The sequence below is a fragment of the Balaenoptera physalus genome, assembly GCF_965194825.1.
Source record: "Balaenoptera physalus genome assembly, chromosome: 7".
NCBI lineage: Eukaryota > Metazoa > Chordata > Mammalia > Artiodactyla > Balaenopteridae > Balaenoptera > Balaenoptera physalus.
Window position 1 is genome coordinate 38846752 of NC_138886.1, and position 26532 is coordinate 38873283.

The 26532-nt window shown below is 39.7% G+C and overlaps 1 protein-coding gene across 3 annotated transcripts in view; it reads right to left on the reverse strand.

The window, feature by feature from the left end:
- The window catches only part of LOC309663825 (spermatogenesis-associated protein 31D4-like), a 210537-nt gene that overhangs the window by 15923 nt on the left and 168082 nt on the right, over positions 1–26532 (reverse strand). For 2 of the 3 annotated variants that reach the window (XM_082468361.1, XM_082468362.1), the window contains one exon: positions 26217–26328. In XM_082468361.1, the coding sequence (XP_082324487.1) occupies positions 26217–26287 (71 nt within the window). In that variant the 5' untranslated portion in view covers positions 26288–26328. Of the gene's footprint in view, positions 1–251; positions 26329–26532 lie in introns of all 3 variants that reach the window. The other variant, XM_082468363.1, reaches the window with a different exon arrangement.

A 26532-nucleotide genomic window follows, 5' to 3' on the forward strand; every position in this document is an offset into this window, starting at 1 on the left:
CCAGTCGCATCTTGTCAACCCTGTTCTTCAGGTCATCAGTTTTTGCAGCTAAAGTGTTCTACTGACAGAGGTTTCTTTGTCTAGGTTATTGTTTCATTTTGCTTTGCTTTATAAACTGGGTTCAAAGCAGGAAGTCTAATTTAAAGGAAATAGGACGTTACTGCCTCAAGAAGCAACTTAAGTGAGTACATTTAAAAGCTTCACCCTTATAAATAAAATCTAGAATCTATCATACTCCTCTTCAGTTTTACCTGCAAGAAGGCAAGATGTCCAGTTCAATGGCCAAGGCAACAAATCAATGTTTATCATGTTTTACATGCTTCAAATTCCTTTAGCAGTCATTCACCAGGGCAGAGAAGGAAGAGAGGCCTGTAGGAATCAGATAATTTCCAGCATTACAATTCTAGTTCACAGCAGGTTACTTCTTACACGTAGCTAAAATGAGATCAGATTATATTTCCATTGAGTCATTCAACCTGTCTGATCACTGCTTTCCGCTGTCAGGAGAGTTTCAAGAGTACCAAGAATTAGCTAGGGCCATGAGAACTTGCTGTACAGATACCACAAGCATGAAGAGGGCAAAGGAAGTAAGAGAAAAAAATTGTAAACACCCAAGGTGAAAATTCTTGCAGAAGGGGATCATGGGTTTCCATCTGAAATACTGAGGAATTAAAATGAAAGTTAAAATAAAAGTTGAAATGTGAATTACCCTTCAAGTGCTTCCAAATCGATTCACCGACAATGTTTATCATTGTGTCTTTTATTCTGCTCCCTGAGGCCAGTCATTGGATCCTTGATTGTTGGATTACATCTCCACCAGACATTTAGGTGCAAAAATGAAAGGGGATTAAATTTAATTTGGCTATGAATTGCTCAAGTGAAGGAGGCAACTGAGATAAAATGTCTTTGTTACTATTTCAGACTAATTCATTGACTCTAATCTGTGTTCTGTCGTCACAAACATCAAAAGTTGATCGAAAATGGGTGTAAATTCATACACAAATGAATAATACACAAACTCATTACAACCCTCATAATGATTTACAAAAGTCCAATAAATATTCTATGAAAATTTGGAGAATCTGACTAGATTCTGATGTTCTCAGGAAGAAAAAATTGATAAGTTTATCAAAGAAATTTTTGAATGAAGAATATAAATGGGTCTAGCCACATTAGACATTTAAATACAGCATAAAGCTGAGCTGGAGGGCGTGGTGCCCGCCAGCAACAGTGTCCACATGGTGGGGAGAGCTCCAAGGGTGGCTGCCGCCAGTTGACTCTGTCCCCAGGGTGAGCTGCAGTCGCCACCATCCCTCACCCTGTGCCTCTCCGGGAAACTCTCCAAGACCAGTAAGCATTTTTTGTGAGAAGTCTCTTTTAAAACTGCTTTTGCTGTATCCCATAAATTTTGGCATCAACATGTCTCATGGTCTCTGCCTGAAGGACAGGGCCTGGATCTGACCCCATCTCTTCATCACAACCTCCAATTCTCCACCTGGACCAGCCTTCACCACCCTCAGCCTCAAGTCACCTGTCACGGTCTCCCACATGAGCTCCACGCTTTTTACCCTTTTGCTCACATGTTAGCTTCTGCCCTTTTATATGGAAAATAAACTCTCTATGGTGAAAAAAAATAAGGCTATGATAATTAAAATAAGACACTACAGAAAGAAGAAAAAATATAAAGATATAGAACACACACTAGACAGTCCAGAATTGATTTTTTTCCATACAAGAATTTGCTAGAAAACAAAAGTGACAGCACCAGAAAGGAAGAACTATTCATTAACTTGTGCAGGAATAACTGGGTAGGAATTTAAGGGAAATAAAATTAATTTAGACCCATCTTTCATAGTGTATAACAAAATAAATCCCAGATATATTAAAAAGTTAAATATTTTTAAAACATCCTTTTCCAAATGCCCACTCAAACAAGGTATTAGGTCTGTGAATTTAAAATCAAGGATGACTTCCTAAGCTTAAAATCCTTTTAAGAAATCATAAAACAAAAGACCAACTGTTCAGACTACATAAAATTTAAAACTTCTATTTGTAAAAAAAAAAAAAGTGAGTAGCAAGACCAATTTTTTAAAAAAGAACAACAGCAGATTGAGAAAATGCATTATTTTACTACTATAGCAAAAGCAAACATTTTCACATTTATTTTTAATTTTTAAAAAATTTTTATTTATCTTTGGCTGCATTGGGTCTCCATTGCTGCGCGCGGGCTTTTCCCTAGTTGCGGCGAGCGGGGGCTACTCTTCATTGTGGTACATGGGCTTCTCATTGTGGTGGCTTCTCTTGCTGCGGAGCACAGGCTCTAGGCGTGCGGGCTTCAGTAGTTGCAGCACGCGGGCTCAGTAGTTGTGGCTCATGGGCTCTAGAGCGCAGGCTCAGTAGTTGTGCTGCAGGGGCTTAGCTGCTCCGCGGCACATGGGATCTTCCTGGACCAGGGCTCGAACCCGTGTGCCCTGCATTGGCAGGCAGATTCTTAACCACTGTGCCACCAGGGAAGTCCCCACATTTATTATTTGTTGATGAATTTTTTTTCTATCTGTGGCCTTTGTTCAGGGCAACAGAATTAATATTCCTAAAACCCTGTTTCCTTATGACATTTCCTTGCAGGAGTATAGCAATTCTCTGTTGTTTACCATTCTCTAATGTCAGTCATTTCAGTACAACCTTCATATACTCACCATATCCATAGGCCCTCTCTACCCAATATTTATTTAATAATTTTCATTAAATCAACTCTGTTTTACTTAAATAAATTTACCTTTGTTCCAACCAATAATTTCTATGAAATCAGAAGTTTTATGTAAATGAGATTTAAATGTATAATACAAATTTAAAAACACAAATATGTCTACCATTGAAAATTACCTATGCTGACTGTGACGATTAATTTTAATGTCAACTTGGCTAGGGTATGGTGTCCCACTGTTTGGTCAAACATCAGTCAGTGTTACAGAAACGTTTTTAAAGATGTGATTACCATTTAAATCAGAAGACTCTGAGTAAAGCTGATGGCTTTCCATAATGTGTGTGGGCCACTTCCAATCAGTTGAAAGACTTGAGATAAAAGACTGAGGTCCTCCAAAGAAGAAGAAATTCGGCCTCCAGACTGCCTTCAGATTCAAGACTTCAACATCAACTCCTGACAGAATTTCTAGTCTGCTGGCCTGCACTGCAGTTTTTGAACTTGCCAGCTTCCACAATCGCATGAGCTAATTCTTTAAAATAAATCCTCACCCCGTCTATCTCTGTCTCTGTCTGTCTGTCTCTGTGTGTGTGTGTGTGTGTGTGTGTGTGTGTGTGTGTATACACTCGTACACTCTATCCTATTGGTTCTATTTCTCTGGAGAACCTTGGCCATCCTTTGGGAACACTGACTTTACAAATCACATTCAAGAGTCTTGGCCTGGATGCCAACGTCCACCTAAATCTGGCTTCTCCTTCCTGTTCCAAATTCATTTCATGTGACTTTCCACTGCACACTCTGCTTTACTCCATCTGGTCACCTCACACCTTTGTTCGTGCTCTGTACTCTGCTGAGAATGCTTTGGTTTGCCAGGCCTCCCCAGTTACTACCTTCAAGGCCTGGATCAATTACCACATGGGGAGCTAAGGAAGAAATCAGATTCTCACATTTAGACATATATAAAACCAGCTTTGGAAAATAAGTTTCCATCTCATATGCCAATTCTGACTAAGTGGTGGTGGCTTCTTGGAACATGTTAAGGAGGGTTCTGAGGCTCTCTGAAAGAACACAGTGATCTGTTAGTGATATCTAACAGCAGAAGGGTGAGAAGGGGTCAGACTGGTAATAAACTTATTTGCTCTCTGGCGTGATTATTAAGAAAACTAACCAGAAGTATTTTCCTGAGCCCTTTCCAATGCCTACTCAAACAAGATATCAGATCTATGAACTTTTTAAAGAAACTAATTTACTTTCTAGTCATTTCCCTGATTTACATATATAGGGAAGTCAACCAAGAGCATTCAAACAAAGGTAGAAAGAGAACAGACAGCAACCTACATTTGCTTCCCCAAAACCTGCTTTTTCGCATAATACCAAACATCGAAACAGAATCTACCTACTGGAATGAGTGAGTGGGGAATACAAATATCCCCAGCATGCCCCCTTAGCTATTCCATGGCCAAGCTGCCCAGCACCTGACACTGGGACATCCTTATAAATATTTGGGGAAATCACTAGGTATGAAAATTCTCTTGGAGCTGAAAAGTTGCATTGGTCCTTCCCTCACATCCCTGCCTTCCCATCCCTGGATTGCTAGAATGAGAAAAGAAGAAACCCTTTGCAGCACACCAAGATCTGAGTTTGCCTGATTGATACAGATTTTCCTGAAAATCAACCTAAAATTGTCCTGATAGGAAATCACCCTATTCCTGGTTTTCAATAGTTCTTTCCCATATTCTTTAAGATTGGGAGTAGCAGGGTGGCATGAGTATTTATACAGATGGATTAGGTTACTTTCATTTATTCTGAATTTGAGCACTTCCTTCCATCACAACAATGTGACAGGCACTGAAGAGACAAAGAAAAATCATATTTGGTTTGTGCTTTCAAGGAGCTTGTAGCTTAATGACAGTCAAAGAATATATAGAAACATATCTTAGACCAGGGTCGGCAAACTTTGTTTTATGAAAGACGAGATAGTGAATGTTTTCAGCTCTGTGGGCCATATATTTTCTGTTGCAACTACTCAACTCTGCTGTTGAAGCACAAAAGCAGCATAGACAATACTTAAATAGATGGGTGTGGCTATCTTCTAATAAAAATGTATTTACAGGAAAAGGCTATTGGTCAGGTGTGGCCTCTAATTTGCTGATCCCTGACTTAGACTCTACTAGATGTATTAGGACCTGAGATGAGCACCTCTCAGAGGAAGAGTTTAAAAAAAAAAGGGGGGTGGGGGTGGGGCTCAGTCTTTGGTTAGTGTGGTCGCTTGAATAATCAGAACCTTATTCCTTGGTGGTGATTTTTTAATTTATTAAAACTCTCATGGGACTTCCCTGGTGGCACAGTGGTTAAGAATCCACCTGCCAATGCAGGAGACACCAGTTCGAGCCCTGGTCCAGGATGATCCCACATGCTGCAGAGCAACTAAGCCCATGCGCCACAACTACTGAGCCTGCGATCTAGAGCCCGTGAGCCACAACTGCTGAGCCCACGGGCCGCAACTACTGAAGCCCGCATGCCCTAGAGCCCATGCTCCTCAACAAGAGAAGCCATTGCAATGAGCAGCCCACGCACCATAACGAAGAGTAGCCCCCGCTCGACACAACTTGAGAAAGCCCGCACGTAGCAACGAAGACCCAACACAGCCAAAAATAAATAAATAAATAAATTTATTTATTTAAAAAAATAAAAATAAAAAAATAAAACTCTCAGTGAGGTCTATGGCATTTCTTGTGAATATGTGAGGAAATAAAGCAGTTATATTGAATAATAGAATGACTTTATTCATTTTAAAATATTTTTAATACAAGATTTTATAGTCATAATTCATTCAGTGAGGAGCAACTGCTAAATATGAAAATGATGTTGTAGAAATCTACAGGGCAGAGTGGAGAAAGCCCTAGAGGGAAATAAGAAGAGTCTTACAGAACGTGTTCAGTGGAAATGTGCCCCTGTCATGCACAGAGTTCCTAATTTTTCAAATCATCATGTAATATTCTGGAAAAACCATCCTCACCCCAAAATCTCAACAAAGGCTCTCCTTTTATTTTTAATTAATTAATTTTTTTTAACATCTTTATTAGAGTATAATTGCTTTACAATGGTGTGTTATTTTCTGCTTTATAACAAAGTGCATCAGCTATACATATACATATATCCCCATATCTCCTCCCTCTTGCGTCTCCCTCCCACCCTCCCTATCCCACCCCTCTAGGTGGTCACAAAGCACCGAGCTGATCTCCCTGTGCTATGTGGCTGCTTCCCACTAGCTATCTATTTTACATTTGGTAGTGTATATATGTCCATGCCATTCTCTCACTTCGTCCCAGCTTACCCTTCCCACTCCCCATATCCTCAAGTCCATCCTCTACGTCTGCATCTTTATTCCTGTCCTGCCCCCAGGTTCTTCAGAACCTTTTTTTTTTTTTTTAGATTCCATATATGTGTGTTAGCATATGGTATTTCTTTTTCTCTTTCTGACTTACTTCACTCTGTATGACAGACTCTAGGTCCATCCACCTCACTACAAATAACTCAATTTCATTTTTTTTATGGCTGAGTAATATTCCATTGTACATATGTGCCACATCTTCTTTATCCTTTCATCTGTTGATGGACACTTAGGTTGCTTCCATGTCCTGGCTATTGTAAATACAGATGCAATGAACACTGTGGTACATGACTCTTTTTGAGTTATGGTTTTCTCACGGTATATGCCCAGTAGTGGGATTGCTGGGTTGTATGGTAGTTCTATTTTTAGTTTTTTGAGGAACCTCCATGCTGTTCTGCATAGTGGCTGTATCAATTTACATTCCCACCAACAGTGCAAGAGGGTTCCCTTTTCTCCACACCCTCTTCAGCATTTATTGTTTGTAGATTTTTTGATGATGGCCATTCTGACTGGTGTGAGGTGATACCTCATTGTAGTTTTGATTTGCATTTCTCTAGTGATTAGTGATGTTGAGCATCCTTTCATGTGTTTGTTGGCAATCTGTTTAACTTCTTTGGAGAAACGTCTATTTAGGTCTTCTGACCATTTTTGGATTGCGTTGTTTGTTTTTTTGATATTGAGCTGCATGAGCTGCTTGTATATTTTGGAGATTAATCCTTTGTCAATTGCTTCATTTGCAAAAATTTTCTCCCATTCTGAGAGCTGTCTTTTTGCCTTGTTTATGGTTTCCTTTGCTGTGCAAAAGCTTTTAAGTTTCATTAGGTCCCATTTGTTTCTTTTTGCTTTTATTTCCATTTCTCTAGGAGGTGGGTCAAAAAGGATCTTGCTGCGATTTATGTCATAGAGTGTTCTGCCTATGTTTTCCTCTAAGAGTTTGATAGTGTCTGGCCTTACATTTAGGTCTTTAATCCATTTTGAGTTTATTTTTGTGTATGGTGTTAGGGAGTGTTCTAATTTCATTCTCTTACATGTAGTTGTCCAGTTTTCCCAGCAACGCTTATTGAAGAGGCTGTCTTTTCTCCATTGTATATTCTTGTCTTCTTTAACAAAAATAAGGTGACCATAAGTGCGTAGGTTTATCTCTGGGCTTTCTATCTTGTTCCATTGATCTATATCTCTGTTTTTGTGCCAGTACCATACTGTCTTGATTACTGTAGCTTTGTAGTAAAGTCTGAAGTCTGGGAGCCTGATTCCTCCAGCTCTGTTTTTTCTTTCTCAGGATTGCTTTGGCTATTCAGGGTCTTTTGTGTTTCCATACAAATTGTGAAATTTTTTGTTCTGGTTCTGTAAAACATGCCATTGGTAGTTTGATAGGGATTGCATTGAATCTGTAGATTTCTTTGGGTAGTATGGTCATTTTCACAACGTTGATTCTTCCAATCCAAGAACATGGGATATCTCTCCACCTGTTTGTATCATCTTTAATTTCTTTCATCAGTGTCTTATAGTTTTCTGCATACAGGTCTTTTGTCTCCTCAGATAGGTTTATTCCTAGGTATTTTATTCTTTTTGTTGTAATGGTAAATGGGAGTGTTTCCTTAATTTCTCTTTCAAATTTTTCATCATTAGTGTATAGGAATGCAAGAGATTTCTGTGCATTAATTTTGTAACCTGCTACTTTACCAAATTCATTGATTAGCTCTAGTAGTTTTCTGGTAGCATCTTTAGGATTCTCTATGTATAGTATCATGTCATCTGCAAACAGAGACAGCTTTACTTTTTCTTTTCCGATTTGGATTCCTTTTATTTCTTTTTCTTCTCTGATTGCCATGGCTAAAACTTCCAAAACTATGTTGAATCATAGTGGTGAGAGTGGACATCCTTGTCTTGTTCCTGATCTTAGAGGAAATGGTTTAAGTTTTTCACCACTGAGAATGATGTTGGCTGTGGGTTTGTCATATATGGCCTTTATTATGTTGAGGTAAGTTCCCTGTATGCCTACTTTCTAGAGGTTTTTTTATCATAAATGGGTGTTGAATTTTGTCAAAAGCTTTTTCTGTATTTACTGAGATGATCATATGGTTTTTAATCCTTCAGTTTGTTAATATGGTGTATCACATTGATTGATTTGCATATATTGAAGAATCCTTGCATTTCTGAGATAAACCCCACTTGATCATGGTGTATGATCCTTTTAATGTGCTGTTGGATTCTGTTTGCTAGTAATTTGTTGAGGATTTTTGCATCTATGTTCATCAGTGATATTGGCCTGTAGTTTTCTTTCTTTGTGACATCTTTGTCTGGTTTTCGTATCAGGGTGATGGTGGCCTCGTAGAATGAGTTTGGGAGTGTTCCTCCCTCTGCAATATTTTGGAAGAGTTTGAGAAGGATAGGTGTTAGCTCTTCTCTAAATGTTTGATAGAATTCGCCTGTGAAGCCATCTGGTCCTGGGCTTTTGTTTGTTGGAAGATTGTTAATCACAGTCTCAATTTCAGTGCTTGTGATTGGTCTGTTTATATTTTCTATTTCTTCCTGGTTCAGTCTCGGCAGGTTGTGCATTTCTAAGAATTTGTCCATTTCTTCCAGATTGTCCATTTTATTGGCATAGAGTTTCCTGTAGTAATCTCTCATGATCCTTTGTGTTTCTGCAGTGTCAGTTGTTACTTCTCCTTTTTCATTTCTAATTCTATTGATTTGCGTCTTCTCCCTTTTTTTCTTGATGAGTCTGGCTAATGGTTTATCAATTTTGTTCTCAAAGGACCAGCTTTTAGTTTTATTGATCTTTGCTATTGCTTCCTTCATTTCTTTTTCATTTATTTCTGATCTGATCTTTATGATTTCTTTCCTTCTGCTAACTTTGGAGGTTTCTTGGTTCTTCTTTCTCTAATTGCTTTAGGCGTAAAGTTAGGTTGTTTATTTGAGAACAAAGGCTCTCTTTTTCACTCATGTCCCCTCCAGCAACTAGAAATTTATTGAGCAGTGGGGCAAATAAAGAAGTCTGGAAAATTTGATGGAAGATCAGAAAGCACTATTTTACTATTAGGGACACTGATGTTCTAAGGAAATTCTGGCCTTGCAAAAAGAACTTGTTTCTGAAAAGCTGATTTGAGAAGTCCACTGAAACACAAAGAATTCGGGTAGGTACTGCCACTGACTCAGCTTGCATGACAGAGCAACTTATCTCCCAAAGTTCATTGCACTGTCCCTCATGATATCATTAAACTTCAGTGTCCTAGAGGTTATGGGGGAAACTACTCCCTGTTTCATTGTGAAACCAAAGTCCAGATAGATTAAGCTACAGTGAGTAGCACAATCACTGCCATCATTCACAAAACGACTAAATTTCTGGAGGCAACAGTGGAAGCAAAACTGAGGAACTGGCCATCTGGCAAACTTCACTTCCACATCACTGATGCCCCTCCTCTATCCCCAATACATATAGTTCTTTTATATTTGAATCCCCATCAAAATATCCCAAAGACAGCAGTTGGTAAATATTGATATATCTCTTACTCCCAATTGGGTATTTACATTTTTAAAGAGGACTCTTAAAGACCAAAAAGTAATAGTAAAACTTCCAGCATCATGAGTGATAAAATAACTTTATTGGAAATGGGAAGTACCCTGACTATTGGTTTCCCAAACCACTTAAGAAACAGGCTTTGATTAAGATAGTAGGGATAATCAGCTGTCCATTCACCATATCAAATATGTTTTTCACAATTTTAACACAAATCATTATGTCGTGATAAGCTATCCAATGGATTTGGTTAACTATGTTTCTTTCTAAGTATGTTTACATAATGTCTCACTCTCAAGAATCTGAAATAAGAAACACACATCCCTTGGTCACCCACTCTATTGTACAGTGCTAGATTCTGGGAATACTAAGAAATACAAGACATGCTTCCTGTCCTGAAGAATTCTGCATAGTCAAAATAAATAGTAAAGCAGATCATCATTTGGCCAGTACAAATCCCCACAAAAATGCAATAACACACTTACCAAAATCACTGTTTTTCTACTGGTTTCCCACTGCATTTAAAATAAAGACAAAACTTCTTAACAGGCCCATGAAAACCCATATGCTCTAGGTGACAGCCTTTTCTCTGGCCATAAGCCTACTTTCTCTCTCTGCTCCAGACATACCATCCATCTTTCAGTCCCTCATTCTTACCATTCTCCCTCCTTCCCCAGGGCCTTTGAACAGGCTTTTTCCTGAGCCTGGAAAAGTCTTCATTCCGCTTTCTCCCTAGACAATTCCTTTCACTATCAGCACTCAGATCCATTGTAACCACCACCCTCCATTATATGCTTTCATTGCCCCCACGTGCCTATCCCCATATTTTTCACAGTAGCAAATCTTTTATTCATTACATGGTTATTTTATTAATATATTTCTCTCTACTCAAAGCTCCATGAAGGCAAAGATCATGTCTATTTTCTGCTTATCACTGAATCACTAATGCTTAGCATATAATAGTGGTTCAATAGATACTTGTCTAGATAAATGGATGAATGAATGAATACCTGGACTTCTATAAATAAATTCATTTATATCTCTTTTATTTGATAATAATAATTTCATATATAGTTATTAAAAGTCTAAAGTTCACTCAGCAAATATTTATAAAATTCCTACTATGTACCCAGCACTCTGCTCAGCACTGTAATACAAAGATACAGACATTGTCCCTATCCATGCTGCCTACTGAAGCAGATGAGTAAACAAATAATTACAACACAACATTCATTATAGATAAGAGAAATCCAAAGTGCTATGAGAGCACAGAGGCAAGAATTAACTCTGCCTGGGGAAGCTGAAGAAGACTTCTAAGGAATTGATGTTTGCGTTCTTGAAGAAGAAATAAAAGTGCAATGGGCAAAACAGTGAGAGAAGGCATTCTATGGAGAAAACAGAATGGGAAAAAAGTCAAAAGGTTTGAAGAGCTTAGGATAGGCATGGAAAAGCAAATAGTTCTGTACCACTGTGACTGAGAGTGCATGGAAAGGGAATGACTTGACATGGGATGGAAATTGTAGGCTGACATGAAGCGATGAGGACATGCTAAATCTAAGGTAGGAAAAACCCACCCACATGGGACTGAATGGCAGTTAGTGGGAGGTACAGAACAAAGGTTTGGGAAAGTACTAAGAAAGAGAGAAATACCCTCATGGAAATGATGAGGGATATTTGGGAATCAGGGACTCCCTATCTCTGATCACTTTTTCAAAATCATACTTGATAGGACAGTGTTTCCCACACCTCTCTAATGGCAAGAATCACATGGCTGTTAAAGTACATATTCTAGGGACATATCCCAACCCTTCTGAATCAGCGTTCCCAAAGGAGAAACCAGGAATTCTGAATGTTTAACCAACACTCTAGGTAACTTTTATTATCAGGGAAACATGAGAAACATTTTCAAAAGGAACTCCTATTCTACCTTCAGTTAGGCTCACCATCCTTTTCTTCAGCACTGTCCATTGGCCTGTCAAGAATGTGGCTGTCCAAGAAAATATCAACTTCAATTAGCAATTAACATTGCTAATCGCCTGACTCTTATTTCCAATAGAGTGATAAAATATGACTGTGCTAGCATAGGGAAAATACAAGCGTAGTCAGCATATCACTGGGAGAATTGCATACACTACTGGAGGAAAATTTCAACTAATTATGCTCAAATATAAACTAGACTCTGTGTAGAAGGAAGAAAGCCCATGAACTTCTTCCATTGGTGTAGTGTCTGATTTCTTAGGTCTGCAAATCCATTTGCTTCTCCCCAAGTGACTAACTATCAACTAAATCATCTGCTGAGTTCCCATGAGCTGTGTGGTTGACTACAAAACAACTGAAATGATTTCAATGCTTAGTCGTTGAGGTTTTCACTGACAGAGAATGGAGAAAGGATATACACTACGTAACACAGCCCAGTCTGTGTTTACCACACACCCCCACCCCCTGTACTGGAAAAAAACTCTTTCTGTGCTATTGAGGTATTAGTGTTCAGAATTTGAGTTGGCCACACTGTAATCATTTGAATAGCAGCCCTTCATTTAGCCTACATTTCCTGTGACCAGCTGGATCATCGCCTGACTATCCACAATTGCAGATGCACATATAAACTTGGGTGCTGTGAGCCTGAACCACTTCTTTTTTTTTTTTTAATAAATTTATTTATTTTTATTTTATTTATCTATTTTTGGCTGCATTGGGTCTTCGTTGCTGCACGCGGGCTTTTCTCTGGTTGTGGCGAGCAGGGGCTACCCTTCGTTGCGGTGCATGGGCTTCTCATTGCAGTGGCTTCATTTGTTGTGGAGCACAGGCTCTAGGTGTGCGGGCTTCAGTAGTTGTGGCACGCGGGCTCAGTAGTTGTGGCTCATGGGCTCTAGAGCGCAGGCTCAGTAGTTGTGGCACACGGGCTTAGCTGCTCCATGGCATATGGGATCTTCCCGGACCAGGGCTCGAACCCGTGTCCTCTGCATTGGCAGGCGGATTCTTAACCACTGCGCCACCAGGGAAGCCCCCTGAACTGCTTCTAATGGGAAGCTTTTGCCCTTCTTGGGGATCCAGCTGGGTAACTGTCTCGCACCTTGGAACTCATTGAAAAGCAATACAGTGGAATCTGGGTTGTTTATACAATTTCCTTCATGGTTTTAGCTAAATAATTTCATATCGCTATGCCTCAGTTTCCTCACCTGCAATTCATCACAAATGCCGTCTTTTTAGCCTGTATCATATAGTACTATAAAAAGAAAAGATGGTTTTAAGAGTTTGCTTGACAGGATATCAAAATTACATGTTGGCATGAAATCAAATTTAAATGGAAGCCTTATGTTTCAGTGGGCAAATATGTATAATCTGTTGTTTTTCTCATTTATAAATCAAATTAAATGAAGCTAAATTTACAATAGGCACCCTATCTGAGGCAATAGAAAATTGCCGTGAGGGGGAAAATTTTGTTCAAAAGCAGAACACCTGAGAGGTAAATACTACTATGTCTATATTTTATCTTTCTTTCCTAATGACATTTGAATGTAAAATAAGATGCTCTTAATAAAAGATAACTTTTGAAGACACAAAGTTGAAGGTGACCAATTGGAGTAGTGAGGGCAGAGGGCAAATAACAGTGGTTAAAGATTAAATGGGAAATGAAGAGCATGTAACATTGTTATAGATGGGAAGAGAAAGGGAAGTCGCTGGGGGCAAAACAGGACTGCTACTTTGTTTTCAGATAATATAATCATGGCTGCCTTATAGTTTTCAGCTTTTCAAAATGAGGATTATGGGCTGATCATTCAAGAAATGTAATGTATATTTTCAAGAAATTTAATGTATGTTTTCAGATACATTAAAACGTATGTATATTAAATTTAATTTTAATTTTTAAAAAAATTTACTGGAGTATAGTTGATTTACAATCTTGTGTTAGTTTCAGGTGTACAGCAAAGTGATTCAGTTATCATATACACATACTCATTCTTTTTCAGATTCTTTTCCCATATAGGTTATTACAGAATACTGAGTAGAGTTCCCTGTGCTATACAGTAGGGCCTTGTTGGTTATCTATTTTATATATAGTAGTGTGTGTATGTTAATCCCAAGTTCCTAATTTGTCCCTCCTCTCCATGTTTCCCCTTTGGTAACCATAAGTTTGTTTTAGAAATTTGTGAGTCTTTTTCTGTTTTGTCAATAAGTTTATTTATATCATTTTTAATTAGATTCCACATATGAGGGATATCATACAATATTTGTCTTTCTCTATCTGATTTACTTAGTATGATAATCTCTAGGTCCATACATGTTGCTGCAAATGGCATTATTTTGTTCTTTTTTATGACTGAGTAGTATTCCATTGTATATCTGTACTACATCTTCTTTATCCATTCCACTGTTGATGGACATTTAGGTTGCTTCCATGTCTTGGCTATTGTAGATAGTGCTGCAGTAAACATTGGAGTGCATGTATCTTTTCGAATTATGGTTTTCTCCAGATATATGCACAGGAGTGGGATTGCTGGATGATGTGGTAGTTCTATTTTTTGTTTTTTAAGGAACCTCCACACTGATCTCCACAGTGGCTGTACCAATTTACATTCTCACCAACAGTGCAAGAGGGTTCCCTTTTCTCTACACCCTCTCCAGCATTTTTTGTTTGTAGGCTTTTTTTTTTTTATAATATTTATTTATTTATTTGGCTGTGCTGGGTCTTAGTTGCCACATGCGGGATCTTCCTTGTGGCATGTGGGATCTTTTAGTTGCGGTGTGCAGGATCTTTTAGTTGTGGCATGCAGGCTCTTAGTTGCAGCATGCAGGATCTAGTTCCCTGATCAGGGATTGAACCGAGGCCCCCTGCATTGGGAGCACAGAGTCTTAACCACTGGGCCACCAGGGAAGTCCCCGTTTGCAGACTTTTGGTGATGGCCATTCTGACCAGTGTGAGATGATACCTCACTGTAGTTTTGATTTGCATTTCTCTGATAATTAGTGATGTTGAGCATCTTTTCATGTACTTTTTGGCCATCTGTATGTCTTCTTTGGAGAAATGTCTATTTAGATCTTCTGCCCGTTTTTTATTTGGGTTGTTTGTCGGTTTTTTGTTTTTTTTTTTTACATAGAGCTGCATGAGCTGTTTGTAAATTTTGGAGATTAATCCCTTGTCGGTTGCATCATTTGCAAATATTTTCTCTCATTCTGTGGGTTGTCTTTTCGTTTTGTTTATGGTTTCCTTTGCCATGCAGAAGCTTTTAAGTTGAATTAGGTCCCATTTGTTTATTTTTGTTTTTATTTTCATTACTCTAAGAGGTGGATCAAAAAAGATATTGTTGTGATTTATGTAAAAGAGTGTTCTGACTATGTTTTCCTCTAAGAGTTTTATAGTGTCTGGTCTTACATTTAGGTCTTTGATCCATTTTGAGTTTATTTTTGTGTGTGGTGTTAGAGAATGTTCTAATTTCTTTCTTTCTTTCTTTCTTTTTTTGTTCATGTGGTATGGCTTGCAGGATCTTAGTTCCCTGACCAGGGATCGAACCCAGGCCCTGTGACTGAATGTGCTGAATCCTAACCACTGGACTGCCAGGGAATTCCCCTAATTTCTTTATTTTACATGTAGCTGTCCAGTTTTCCCAGCACCATTTATTAAAGAGACTGTCTTTTCTCCATTGTATAGTCTTGTCTCCTTTGTTGTAGACTAATCGACCATAGGTGCATGAGTTTCTTTCTGGGCTTTCTATCCTGTTCCATTTATCTATGTATCTGTTTTTGTGCCAGTACCATACTGTTTTGATGACTGTAGCTTTGTAGTATAGTCTGAAGTCAGGGAGCCTGACTTCAGCTCCATTTTTCTTTCTCAGGATTGCTTTGGCTATTCGGGGTCGTTTGTGTTTCCATACAAATTTTAATTTTTAAAAAAAGATGACTTCTTTCCCAAAATGTTGTAATGCTTATTTGGTAAAAGAGGTCTTGGGGAGTGAGAGCTACAAATATGGAGAGGGAAAAAGAGTAATTCCTGAGTGTTACTGAACAGTAGACAGATTTCTAAAAATACTAGAAATTGTACTTGGTAGACCAAATAGATACATTTAAATGAGGATACCAGGAAATGCTGGCCATTGCTTTGCAAATGGCCATCTCTAAATTTTACAGATATTATGTCCAGTCACAGAAAGATCCATGGGGTTTTCCAATGTTTCTTGCCCTTTGGTCTACAGTGTAATTTCTCAAAGAGTGTTTACAATGGATGATGATAAGAATTATACAGAAAAAAATAAAACAGGAGGGTCATGTTCAGAACCCATATATATGGACACTTGATTTATGACAAAAATGAAACTACAAGAAGTGAGGAAAGAATGTACATTACAATAAATAATGCTGGAAAAACTAGACAGTCACAAGGGGGAAAATTATGTTAAATCAAAGACATTAAATAAAAAAGAATAATTCACACTGTGTATTTGACATCTCATAGTACAAAGCAGTGCTTCTCCAAGTGTGGCCCATGGACCACTTGCATCCAGGTCACCTGGGTGATACTTAAAGATATAGATACTTGAGCCTACCTTAGACTTGTTGGTTCTCTAGTAGTAAGACTTAAGAATCTGTATTTTTGTCAAACTCCCTTAGATGTTTTTTAGTACACTAAAGCTTGAGATTCACCAGCAAAGCATTTTGCAGTTAGAAAAACAACTATCTGAACCCCAGCTCTGCAAATTTATGGGCTAATTAATTAATCTGTCTAATGTAAGTTTTCTTCCCAGTAAAGTGGTGATAATAATAGCCTCATAGGTAAGTTGTGATGACTGAATGAGATATTGCATATACAGTGCTTACCGTAGTCCTGGTTGATAACAGACACTACATAAATGTTAAAATTACTCTCCATATCCAGTAAACCTGCTAAAAATGATGTGTTTTCAATCATAAACAAAAAATTTCCATTGTAAAGTTATAATTTTGTACTAGTATTACTGTATATAAAGGACAGTACCTTTCTCGAGCATACTGACATGTAAGTGGAGAGTATCTGATCTTGTGAACTTGTTTGGAGGTAACATCTAGACAATATAGCTATTCATTCATACACTTGCACCAAAAAAATTGTGGTCCCATCTAAAAGATGCAACCTTATGGGACTTCCCTCGTGGCACAGTGGTTAAGAATCCGCCTGCCAATGCAGGGGACACGGGTTCGAGCCCTGGTCCAGGAAGATCCCACATGCTGTGGAGCAACTAAGCCTGTGCGCCACAACTACTGAGCCTGTGCTCTGGAGCCCATGAGCCACAACTACTGAGCCTGTGTGCCACAACTGCTGAAGCCCGTGCGCCTACAGTCCGTGCTCCACAACAAGAGAAGCCACCACAATGAGAAGCCCGCATGCCACAATGAAGAGTGGCCCCCACTCGCCTCAACTAGAGAAAACCTGTGTGCAGCAATGAAGACCCCACACAGCCAAAAATAAATAATAAATAAATAAATAAATTTATCAAAAAAAAAAAAAAAAGATGCAACCTTAGGTCTTGTGCATGTGATGCAATGAGGGACATCTGCCCCATGACCCCAATGAGCTAAATCACCTTGGGAATGAATGTATGGCAGATTAACTCATTCAGCAAACATTTACTGGAGGATTATGATGTTCCAGGTACTGTGCCAGACTCTGAGCATTAAGAAGAGAAAGATGTGGTCTTTCCCCTCCAGTAGCACACAGTTTATGAGATGTTGCAGCATGTTATCTTCACATTTACATGTATTACACATGCAACAATTTCTTTACACATTAATTACACATTAAGATTTTTGTTAAATGGCTAGGAAACTGGAAAAGCCTGTTTTTTTCGGACAGGCTTTTTTGAATAAGGGAAAAGAAAAATATTAAACAGTACATTTACTGTACCTAGCTTCCTTTTCTCCTCCTGCCCCCCAAAGCGAACATTTTTCTTTGAAACTTTGAAAACAATGCTCCATTTTCTTCTAGCACCCAGCACTGCTGAAAGTAAGTGTGATACAATGAGTAAATGAAGGAAACTGCCCGGTGAAACAAAAGCTACCTTAGCAGCTTCTCTGGTCTGTCCACTCATCTCCTTGCTCTTCAGTACTCAGGGACTAACTATCAGTGCTGGAAAGTGGACAGTTACTTCAGAAAGTAATGGGGAGGGCTTCCCTGGTGGCGCAGTGGTTGAGAATCTGCCTGCCAATGCAGGGGACACGGGTTCGAGCCCTGGTCTGGGAAGATCCCACATGCCACGGAGCAACTAAGCCCGTGAGCCACAGCTACTGAGCCTGCGCGTCTGGAGCCTGTGCTCCGTAACAAGAGAGGTCGCGACAGGGAGAGGCCCGCGCACCGCGATGAAGAGTGGCCCCCACTTGCCGCAACTGGAGAAAGCCCTCGCACAGAAACGAAGACCCAACACAGCCAAAAATAGATAAATAGATAAATAAATAAATTTTTTAAAAAAGAAAGTAATGGGGAAAAGAGTTGACAAATCAGGGCCCGACTGTGCCCGCTCATAACCAGGAACACCTGAGATTCAGGTGAGACGTTTTGCAGAGACCGTCTATACCAGATTCCTAGGATTACCATAACTAAGTTCCACCATAACAAAGTTGGGTGGCTAAAACAACATAAATTTATTCTTTTGCAGTCTGGAGACCAGAAATTCAACATCAAGGTGTCAGCAGGGCCAGGCTCCCTCTAAGGGCTCTAGGGAAGAATCTGTTCCATGCCTCTCTCCTAGCTTCCGATAATTGCAGGCAATTCTTGGTATTCCTTGTCTTGTAGCTGCATTGCTCTAATCTCTGCCTCAAACATCACATGGCCTTCCTCTCTCTGTGTCATCTCTTCTTATAAGAACACCAGTCCTTGGATTATAGGCTCAATCTATTCTAAGATGTTCATGTGAATTTGCCTAATTACATCTGAAAAGATCCTATTTCTAAATAATGACATTCTAAGGTTCCGAGTGGATATGAATTTGGGGGAGACACTATCCAACCCAGTCCAGTCTCAGGAGAGCATGGTCTTAGGGGAAGGCGGTGATAAGGGTTAGTTGAAACGCAGTCAGGCAGCAGATGGGAGCACAGGCCAGGAGACAGAAACAGCTGCACACTTAGCATCCAGCAGCACTGATCTATTCAAGATTGCCTTCCCACATGTTCCTACCTTCACTGACAGGGCCCACATGTCCATTTAGGCATAAGAGGCACAGGGTCAAGGTACCCTTAGGGGACCATGAAAATGTTTCAATCTCTTTTAAAATCTAAAGAAAAAATAAATATAATCCAACCTGGATTATATTGATATTTATATCAGTATAGTCATAACATACAATTTTTAATATTTTTTATGGAGGAGGGGGCTCAGGAGAGGCTAAAGTGCTTAAGGCACACAAAAGTCATAATGCAGCCCTATTTACCAATGTTCATGCTCATGCTCTCTGGTGGAAATTTCCTCCCTCTTCCATCATCCATCTTACCCTTCAGGCCTCAATTTATGAATCATTTGTCTTGGGGAAACTTTCCTTGAGAAAATTTTCTCCTCCATCTCACCTCTCTTCCATCCCCCCACATACTCACACCTAGCTTGGTTTATGTGCTCCTTATGTGCATAGCTCTATCACTCCGTCTCCACGTTGTGTTACAATGACCCATTTCTATGGAGTCACTCAGAGACTAAATATCAGGTATCATTGTGATGCACACGCTATTGGTGCTCCACCTAGATCCACTTTGTCATTACCGTGCCTCAGACGTCATGAGTGCAAGGCTCACACTCCAAGCCTCCCAGAGAAACTGTCCTTGCCTGACAGAACTGTCTGGCAGTGCTTGCGAGCTCACATTAGCCTCTACTCATCCCCACCTCCAAGGGTGGTCCATAGCTAACCAGTGACCGATAGCAGGGTTGTAACAGCCCAGCCAATGGGGAGAATAACTTGTATGGTACCATTCACTCTCCAGAGTGTCCCATGAAATCACATCATAGCTTAGCTTCTTCCCCTGCCCTATTCTGTTTCCCCACCACATTTCCAGCATTCCCTCAGGATTAAATGGCTTGCTAAGAATACCCACATCAATCTCTGCTTCTAGGGAGCATGACCTGAGACGTTTTGAACTGCCATGACCAGCATTAACAAACTGGCAAAAACTGTCTAATAAATGAACATATTGAATGAATGAATGAGTGGACAAATGAAGGAATAAATGTTGGAGAGACATAGAAGCAAGCATCAAAGACCTACACAGGCCTTTACAAGGGCTGAACTGATAATAAAAGAACTTCAGTCCTTGCTAAACTAACAACTTGAGCACAGGGAGAAAAGATAGGCATGTAGGCTCTAGAACAATGGCTTAAGACAGGTTTACTCACAAAAACTGGGGAAGAGTCTGACAATTACACCTGAAGGACAATGCCTGCTGTGTGCCCGGTTAGTCACTTTCACATATACCAACAGACTAAGATGATATTAAGCCACCAAAACTGATGGAGATTTCCTTAAATTCTCTCAGACCTGACTGGCCCAGAGCTGGGGACAAAATGAGTTTGCAATTTTGGATTATGAGGTTAGTTCCAATGAATATTTGGAAACGATGATTTGTTGATGAAAGGCTGCCTTTGAAGACCTGATACCTTGCGATAGTACCCTGGTGATCCTAAAAGTGTGGTCCTCTGGAGCCAGTGTCAGACAAGCTGGGAAAATAAGAAGATTTCATGGCATGGAATTTCTATCATAGATATGGTTCTTTGTAATTTAAGCAGATCCTCTCAACCTTTGCAGCAGTTTTGGAGCTGAGCAGATGGCAGGGGAAGGCTTGACTAAGTGGTGAAGTTTCAGCTGCAAAAGGCAATTCCTAGAATGACAATTCAGAAACTCATTTCCCCCAACACTTATCATATTGGCAGAGGGTTCATGAATCTTTTTAGGAAAACGAGAAGGAAGCAGTGCATCAGAATAAGGCCTCCTATGTTTGGTTAGGTTATATGGAAGCAAACACTACTGAATCCAATTCTTCCTTTGTGTTTGCTATTCCCAAGGCAGAGGGCCAGACTTGTTTGTAAATTAAATAATACCAAAAAAGCTAAAGCTCAGGGTCTGCAATCTAAAAGACCTCCAGCACACAAAGCAACTATTAAATGCATTCTAAGTTGCTCCAACCCTGGCCGGCATTACAGACCCCTGTAGTTTCCAGCTATATCTTTTAAAGCCCCAACCCCCAGGCCATGGACTGGTACCGGTCCGTGGCCTGTTAGGAACCGGGCCGCACAGCAAGAGGAGAGAGGCGGGTGGGCGAGCAAAGCTTCATCTGTATTTACAGCCGCTCCCCATCGCTTGCATTAGCGCCTGAGCTCCATCTCCTGGCAGATCAGTGGTGACATTAAATTCTCATAGGAGCTCAAACCCTGCTGTGAACTGCACATGCGAGGGATCTAGGTTGCCTACTCCTTATGAGAATCTAATGCCTGATGATCTGAGGTGGAGCTGAGGCGGTGATGCTAGCACTGGGGAGTGGCTGCAAATCCAGGTTATCATTAGCAGAGAGGTTTGACTGCACAGAGACCATAATAAATCAGTTGCTTGCAGACTCATATCAAAACCCTATCAGTGAGTGGCAAGTGAAAACAAGCTCAGGGCTCCCACTGATTCTGCATTATGGTGAGTTGTATGATTATTTCATTATATATTACAATGTAATAATAATAGAAATAAAGGGCACAATAAATGTAATGTGCTTGAATCATCCCGAAACCATCCCCCTCCCCAGGTCTGTGGAAAAATTGTCTTCCACTAAACCGGTCCCTGGTGCCAAAAAGGTTAGGGACTGCTGTTATAAAGAAACAACGAGTTTGTAGAAAGAACATAATCTGGACTCAAATCCTGCCTCTGATACTAAATAACTATATTATCTTGAACAAATTGCTTTTCCTTTCCGAGCCTGTTTCCACAAATGTAACATGGGGATGGAGGTGGGGGAGGGGATAATAGCAATCTCAAAGGATTATTGTAAAAATTCAGTGTGATAATGTTTGTGAAAGTAACTGGCAAACAGTAGACTTTAAACTCATATCAGTTTTTCTTCATTTCTATTCTGCCTAGCTTGGCAGAAGTTTATGTCAAAATAGCTGCATTCTTTCAAACCATTTCAGCTCTGGCTCATCTATAATTTTTCCTTTATCTTCAAGTAACTTTAATATTAAAGTTTGAGTTCCTTGAAATTCCATAGCCCTTATTCTGTGTGAACGAAGCAATGAGGTCCGGCTTTTGGGATTTTAGTTTCGATCCTTTGCATTGTGTATGTGACAAACTATAAATGCATTTCATATTCAGAAACTATAAATGTATATTGTCTTTTAGTGAGGACTGAGGACTGGTTGTTTTAATTCAGTTTAAATTACTCAAATGCAACAAAACTGTTATCAACTGAGATTATTTCTGTGGCAAATAATAGAAAAGCTATTCAACTGGCTTTAAAAATTCAGGGAATTTACTAGCTCCTGTAACTGAAAAGTCCATAGGACTTTCCATGGGTTGGTCCCAGGCATGGTTTGGTCTAGGCTGGCTCAATTTTTCTGCAGTTACCTCAGTTCTGTCTGCCTTCAAATGTTGGCTTTGTTCTTGGGCTGGCCTCATAAAATGACTGCCAGCAGCACTTATGGTGGTTCCGCAGTCACATCCAAGGGTAGAACAAAGGCCAAAGCCAGTTTTTGGAAACATCATCATACAAAAGTCCCAGGCTTCACTCTTACTGGACTATTCCAACACAGTGTCTGTAGGATGGGAACTGCTATGCTCTGACTGGCTTAAACCTGTATCAATCACTATGACAGGGAACTGGGATTATTCTGAGAGGCTTAGATCAAGCAGGACCCTCCTCTGGATCTGAAGATAAGGTTCATCCCTCCTAAAGTCCATGGTTGTCACTCAAGGAAGCTGAAATGGATGGTAAAGGAACAAATTCAATGTCTGCTAGAATTAAAAACTAAATTTTAGCAATTTAGTAGTGCTCCTGAATGTCTGGTTTTTCTTTTTGAAATTATCACTTATTTCACTACACTGAACTCTTTCCAAATAAAATATCACACTTTAGCATCCAAGGGCAATGTTACACTGAGAGTCAACTAATACAAAGCAAGACATCAGCAGGAATTTCAGGACATCAAGATGAGAGCTCTTCTTTCTTGTTTTTTCTCTCTCCACTTTCCCTTATTTTTGTTTCCCTCTATTTTCTCATGAATTTTTTTCTCACTTTCTTCTATCTATATTCCTCTTTTTCTTTTCTTTTTTTTTCTCTTTTCTCTTTTTATTTTATTTATTTATTTTTAACATCTTTATTGGAGTATAATTGCTTTACAATGGTGTGTTAGTTTCTGCTTTATAACAAAGTGCATCAGCTATACATATACATGTATCCCCATATCTCCTCCCTCTTGCGTCTCCCTCCCACCCTCCCTATCCCACCCCTCTAGATGGTCACAAAGCACCAAGTTGATCTTCCTGTGCTATGCGGCTGCTTCCCACTAGCTATCTATTTTACGTTTGATAGTGTATATATGTCCATGCCACTCTCTCACTTCGTCCCAGCTTACCCTTCCCACTCCCCATATCCTCAAGTCCATCCTCTACGTCTGCATCTTTATTCCTGTCCTGCCCCCAGGTTCTTCAGAAACTTTTTTTTTTTTTTTTAGATTCCATATACATGTGTTAGCATACGGTATTTGTTTTTCTCTTTCTGACTTACTTCACTCTGTATGACAGACTCTAGGTCCATCCACCTCACTACAAGTAACTCAATTTCATTTCTTTTTATGGCTGAGTAATATTCCATTGTATATATGTGCCACATCTTCTTTATCCTTTCATTTGTCGATGGACACTTAGCTTGCTTCCATGTCCTGGCTATTGTAAATAAAGATGCAATGAACATTGTGGTACATGACTCTTTTTGAATTATGGTTTTCTCAGGGTATATGCCCAGTAGAGGGATTGCTGGGTTGTATGGTAGTTCTATTTTTAGTTTTGTAAGGAACCTCCATACTGTTCTCCATAGTGGCTGTATCAATTTACATTCCCACCAACAGTGCAAGAGGGTTCCCTTTTCTCCACACCCTCTTCAGCATTTATTGTTTGTAGATTTTTTGATGATGGCCTAAATAGACATTTCTCCAAAGAAGATATACGGATAGCCAACAAACACATGAAAGAATGCTCAACATCACTAATCGTTAGAGAAATGCAAATTAAAACTACAACTAGGTATCACCTCACACCAGTCAGAATGGCCATCATCTTTTTCTTTTCTTAATATGCCTTTTAAAATATGCAAACATAACAGGATGTGAGATTAGACATTTCTTGATGTCTAACCAGGAAATTTCAGCTAGAGCCTCAAAGCTATCAAAACAGATCATCATCTAGGGACACGTCCTCTCAGAAATTATTAAAAGAGGCCAAACTCATCCACTGCTCACCTCCCCAGCTGCATATGAAAGAGAAAACTAGAGATTCATCAGAAAGAAAGTTCTTCAAAGGTGAATTTATATGTAGAGATGAGAAAGGGATGTCTTCACCCAGCCTGGAGCTAACTGAAGAAGCTTTCAAGTGAATCACTCAGAAAAGCCAGAGCTTGTCAGATAAGGGAGGCTGGTATCTTACTTACTTTAAGCTGGATATTTTAAAAATTCCAGGGGAATTCCCTGGCAGTCCAGTGGTGAGGACTCGGTGCTTTCAATGCCAGGGCCCAGGTTGGATCCCTGGTCAGGGAACTAAGATCCCACAAGCCATGTGGCACGGCCAAAAAAAAAAATCCATAATACTGGACTTTGGTGGGACAGGGTAGGAAAGGAAAGAGTGAAAGTACAGATAATGCCCATCTTTCCCACTGCCAAACCCCAAGCTTTGAGTCAGAATTAAGCTGAGGAGAGAGCAAAGAACTTGGGCGAAACTTTTAAACTGTATGCAGGATGGAGAGTCATTGTGTGGGGTTTTTTTTAGATTCAACTAGGTTCTCTAATACTTGAAAATATAACTCTTCAATAATAGCCAAACATGATTCTGCCTGAGCTGTTTTCAAGAGGTGAGGAAGCAAAAGTCCTAAAGCATGTTGTTAGTTGTAGGAATATTTAAAAAATGTTTTGCCTTTCATTTTAATGTAAAGAAAAAAGTTGTTTCCTAATTGTACCCCCACTAAATTCAGTTTATGTAATAAACTTACTATAGGAATGCGAATTATCATATATGCATCTTCAATATACTTTCTCTGAGCATACCTAAATAATGCCTCAGTGGGGTCCTCCAGGAAATGCGGAATTTTCATACAGAGCAATTGAGGAGTTTACAAAGATTTGGGGCAGTGGGAGGCTAAGGTCAGCGAACGGAGGAAGGACGGAGAAACACCAGAGGGAGCCTGAGAGAGGCCTGCAGAGAGAAGGGGAGGGAGTGGTCACCCAAGCCCAAAGAGGGATGGAGCTGAGCTTCTCTCCGATGTGCTGGTGCCTTGGATAGCAGCAGGCAAGGAAGCCCAGCCGGTGCTGGGCACAGAGCAGGATGGAGACCAGTGAAAAGCTCAGTGGGATTGGCAAATAGCGAATATTCAGCACAGAGATTTCATTTTCTAAATTCTAACAAATATCATTGTAACTGATACAGAATACTCAAAGTACTTAAAACTGGTGATAAAGTAGAATTTCCCCATTGAGTCTCTTAGCAAAAACAGAATTACATTCCTCAAGGAGAAAAAATTAACCACAGGCCAATGAAATCGGCCTTAAGAGTATACAAAATGTATTTAAACACAAATGTTATTCACCTAAAATTCACCTAAACATGTGATAAAAGTTAATCACCAAAACAAATCTGGAAATAAAAATGCTGAAAATGAAAACCAAAGAAACAGTGACCCTATGTAAGATCACAAATAACACAAGCCGAAGGCCCACTTCGCCCACGCTGACCTGGCAGCACAGACTATTAAAGTACCATCTCTTTCAACATCTTTGCTCAGACAGGTCCTCAATGGTATATTTTCTGACACCTAGGCAGTCTAAAATCATGATAAAGTCACCTGTATTCCTAGGAATACAGAAAGCTTTGTCATTCTTAGCATCTCAAAAGATCACTTCTTCCCTTTGCATCATTTTTCCATTACTCTCTGCATTCTTATCTTTGTGAACTTAGAGCAGGGCACCTAATTTTTCCACATCTTTGTTTTTTCTCACTGATGAAATAAGGACGCAAGATTTGTTCAACTCATTCTTTCCCCAACCTATCCCTCCAGTTGGTTCCCACATTCCAACCATACAACACTCAGTCTTTCTCTCTCTGAACTCAACTAAGTGCAGAGTTCTGTGTTCTGTCATTGCTCTGCAAAAGCTTCCTCTCTGTCCCCATCACACACACACGCACACACACACACACACACACACGCACACACACACACACGCCCTTTCACCACTCCACCGTCCAAGGAAATCCTTCAAGGTCCAATTTAAATGTTATCTCTTCTCTCAACCCCCCACTAATCTTGCCCCATTCCACACCCCCAAGCCCAATATGATCAATAGAGTTGAATATCCCCTCTCCTCTGCTCACCTGGTACTTAGTCCCCTTAGAATGGTCTTTATTACCTACCTCACAGTTAGCTCTTTCAGTGACCATCTTCCCATTAGACTGATAGATCTTGGAGGCAGAAACCATGCCATTTATTTCTGCATCTCCAGTGGCAGAGGGAAAAGGTTTATGCCTAAAGAAAGAAACAAAAATATCTGAAAAGGTTTTCAAGATCTTTTTAAGGTTTTGTAAGCAATAGAAATAACCCCTGTGCACTCCCCTCTGCTCTACTGGTACATTAGGGCCAGGGCTACAGGGAGATAGATGGTGGACATGGACACAGGCTTCCCCTTTGACCAGAAATCAGGTCAAGGCCACCTCAAGATCCATCTAACAC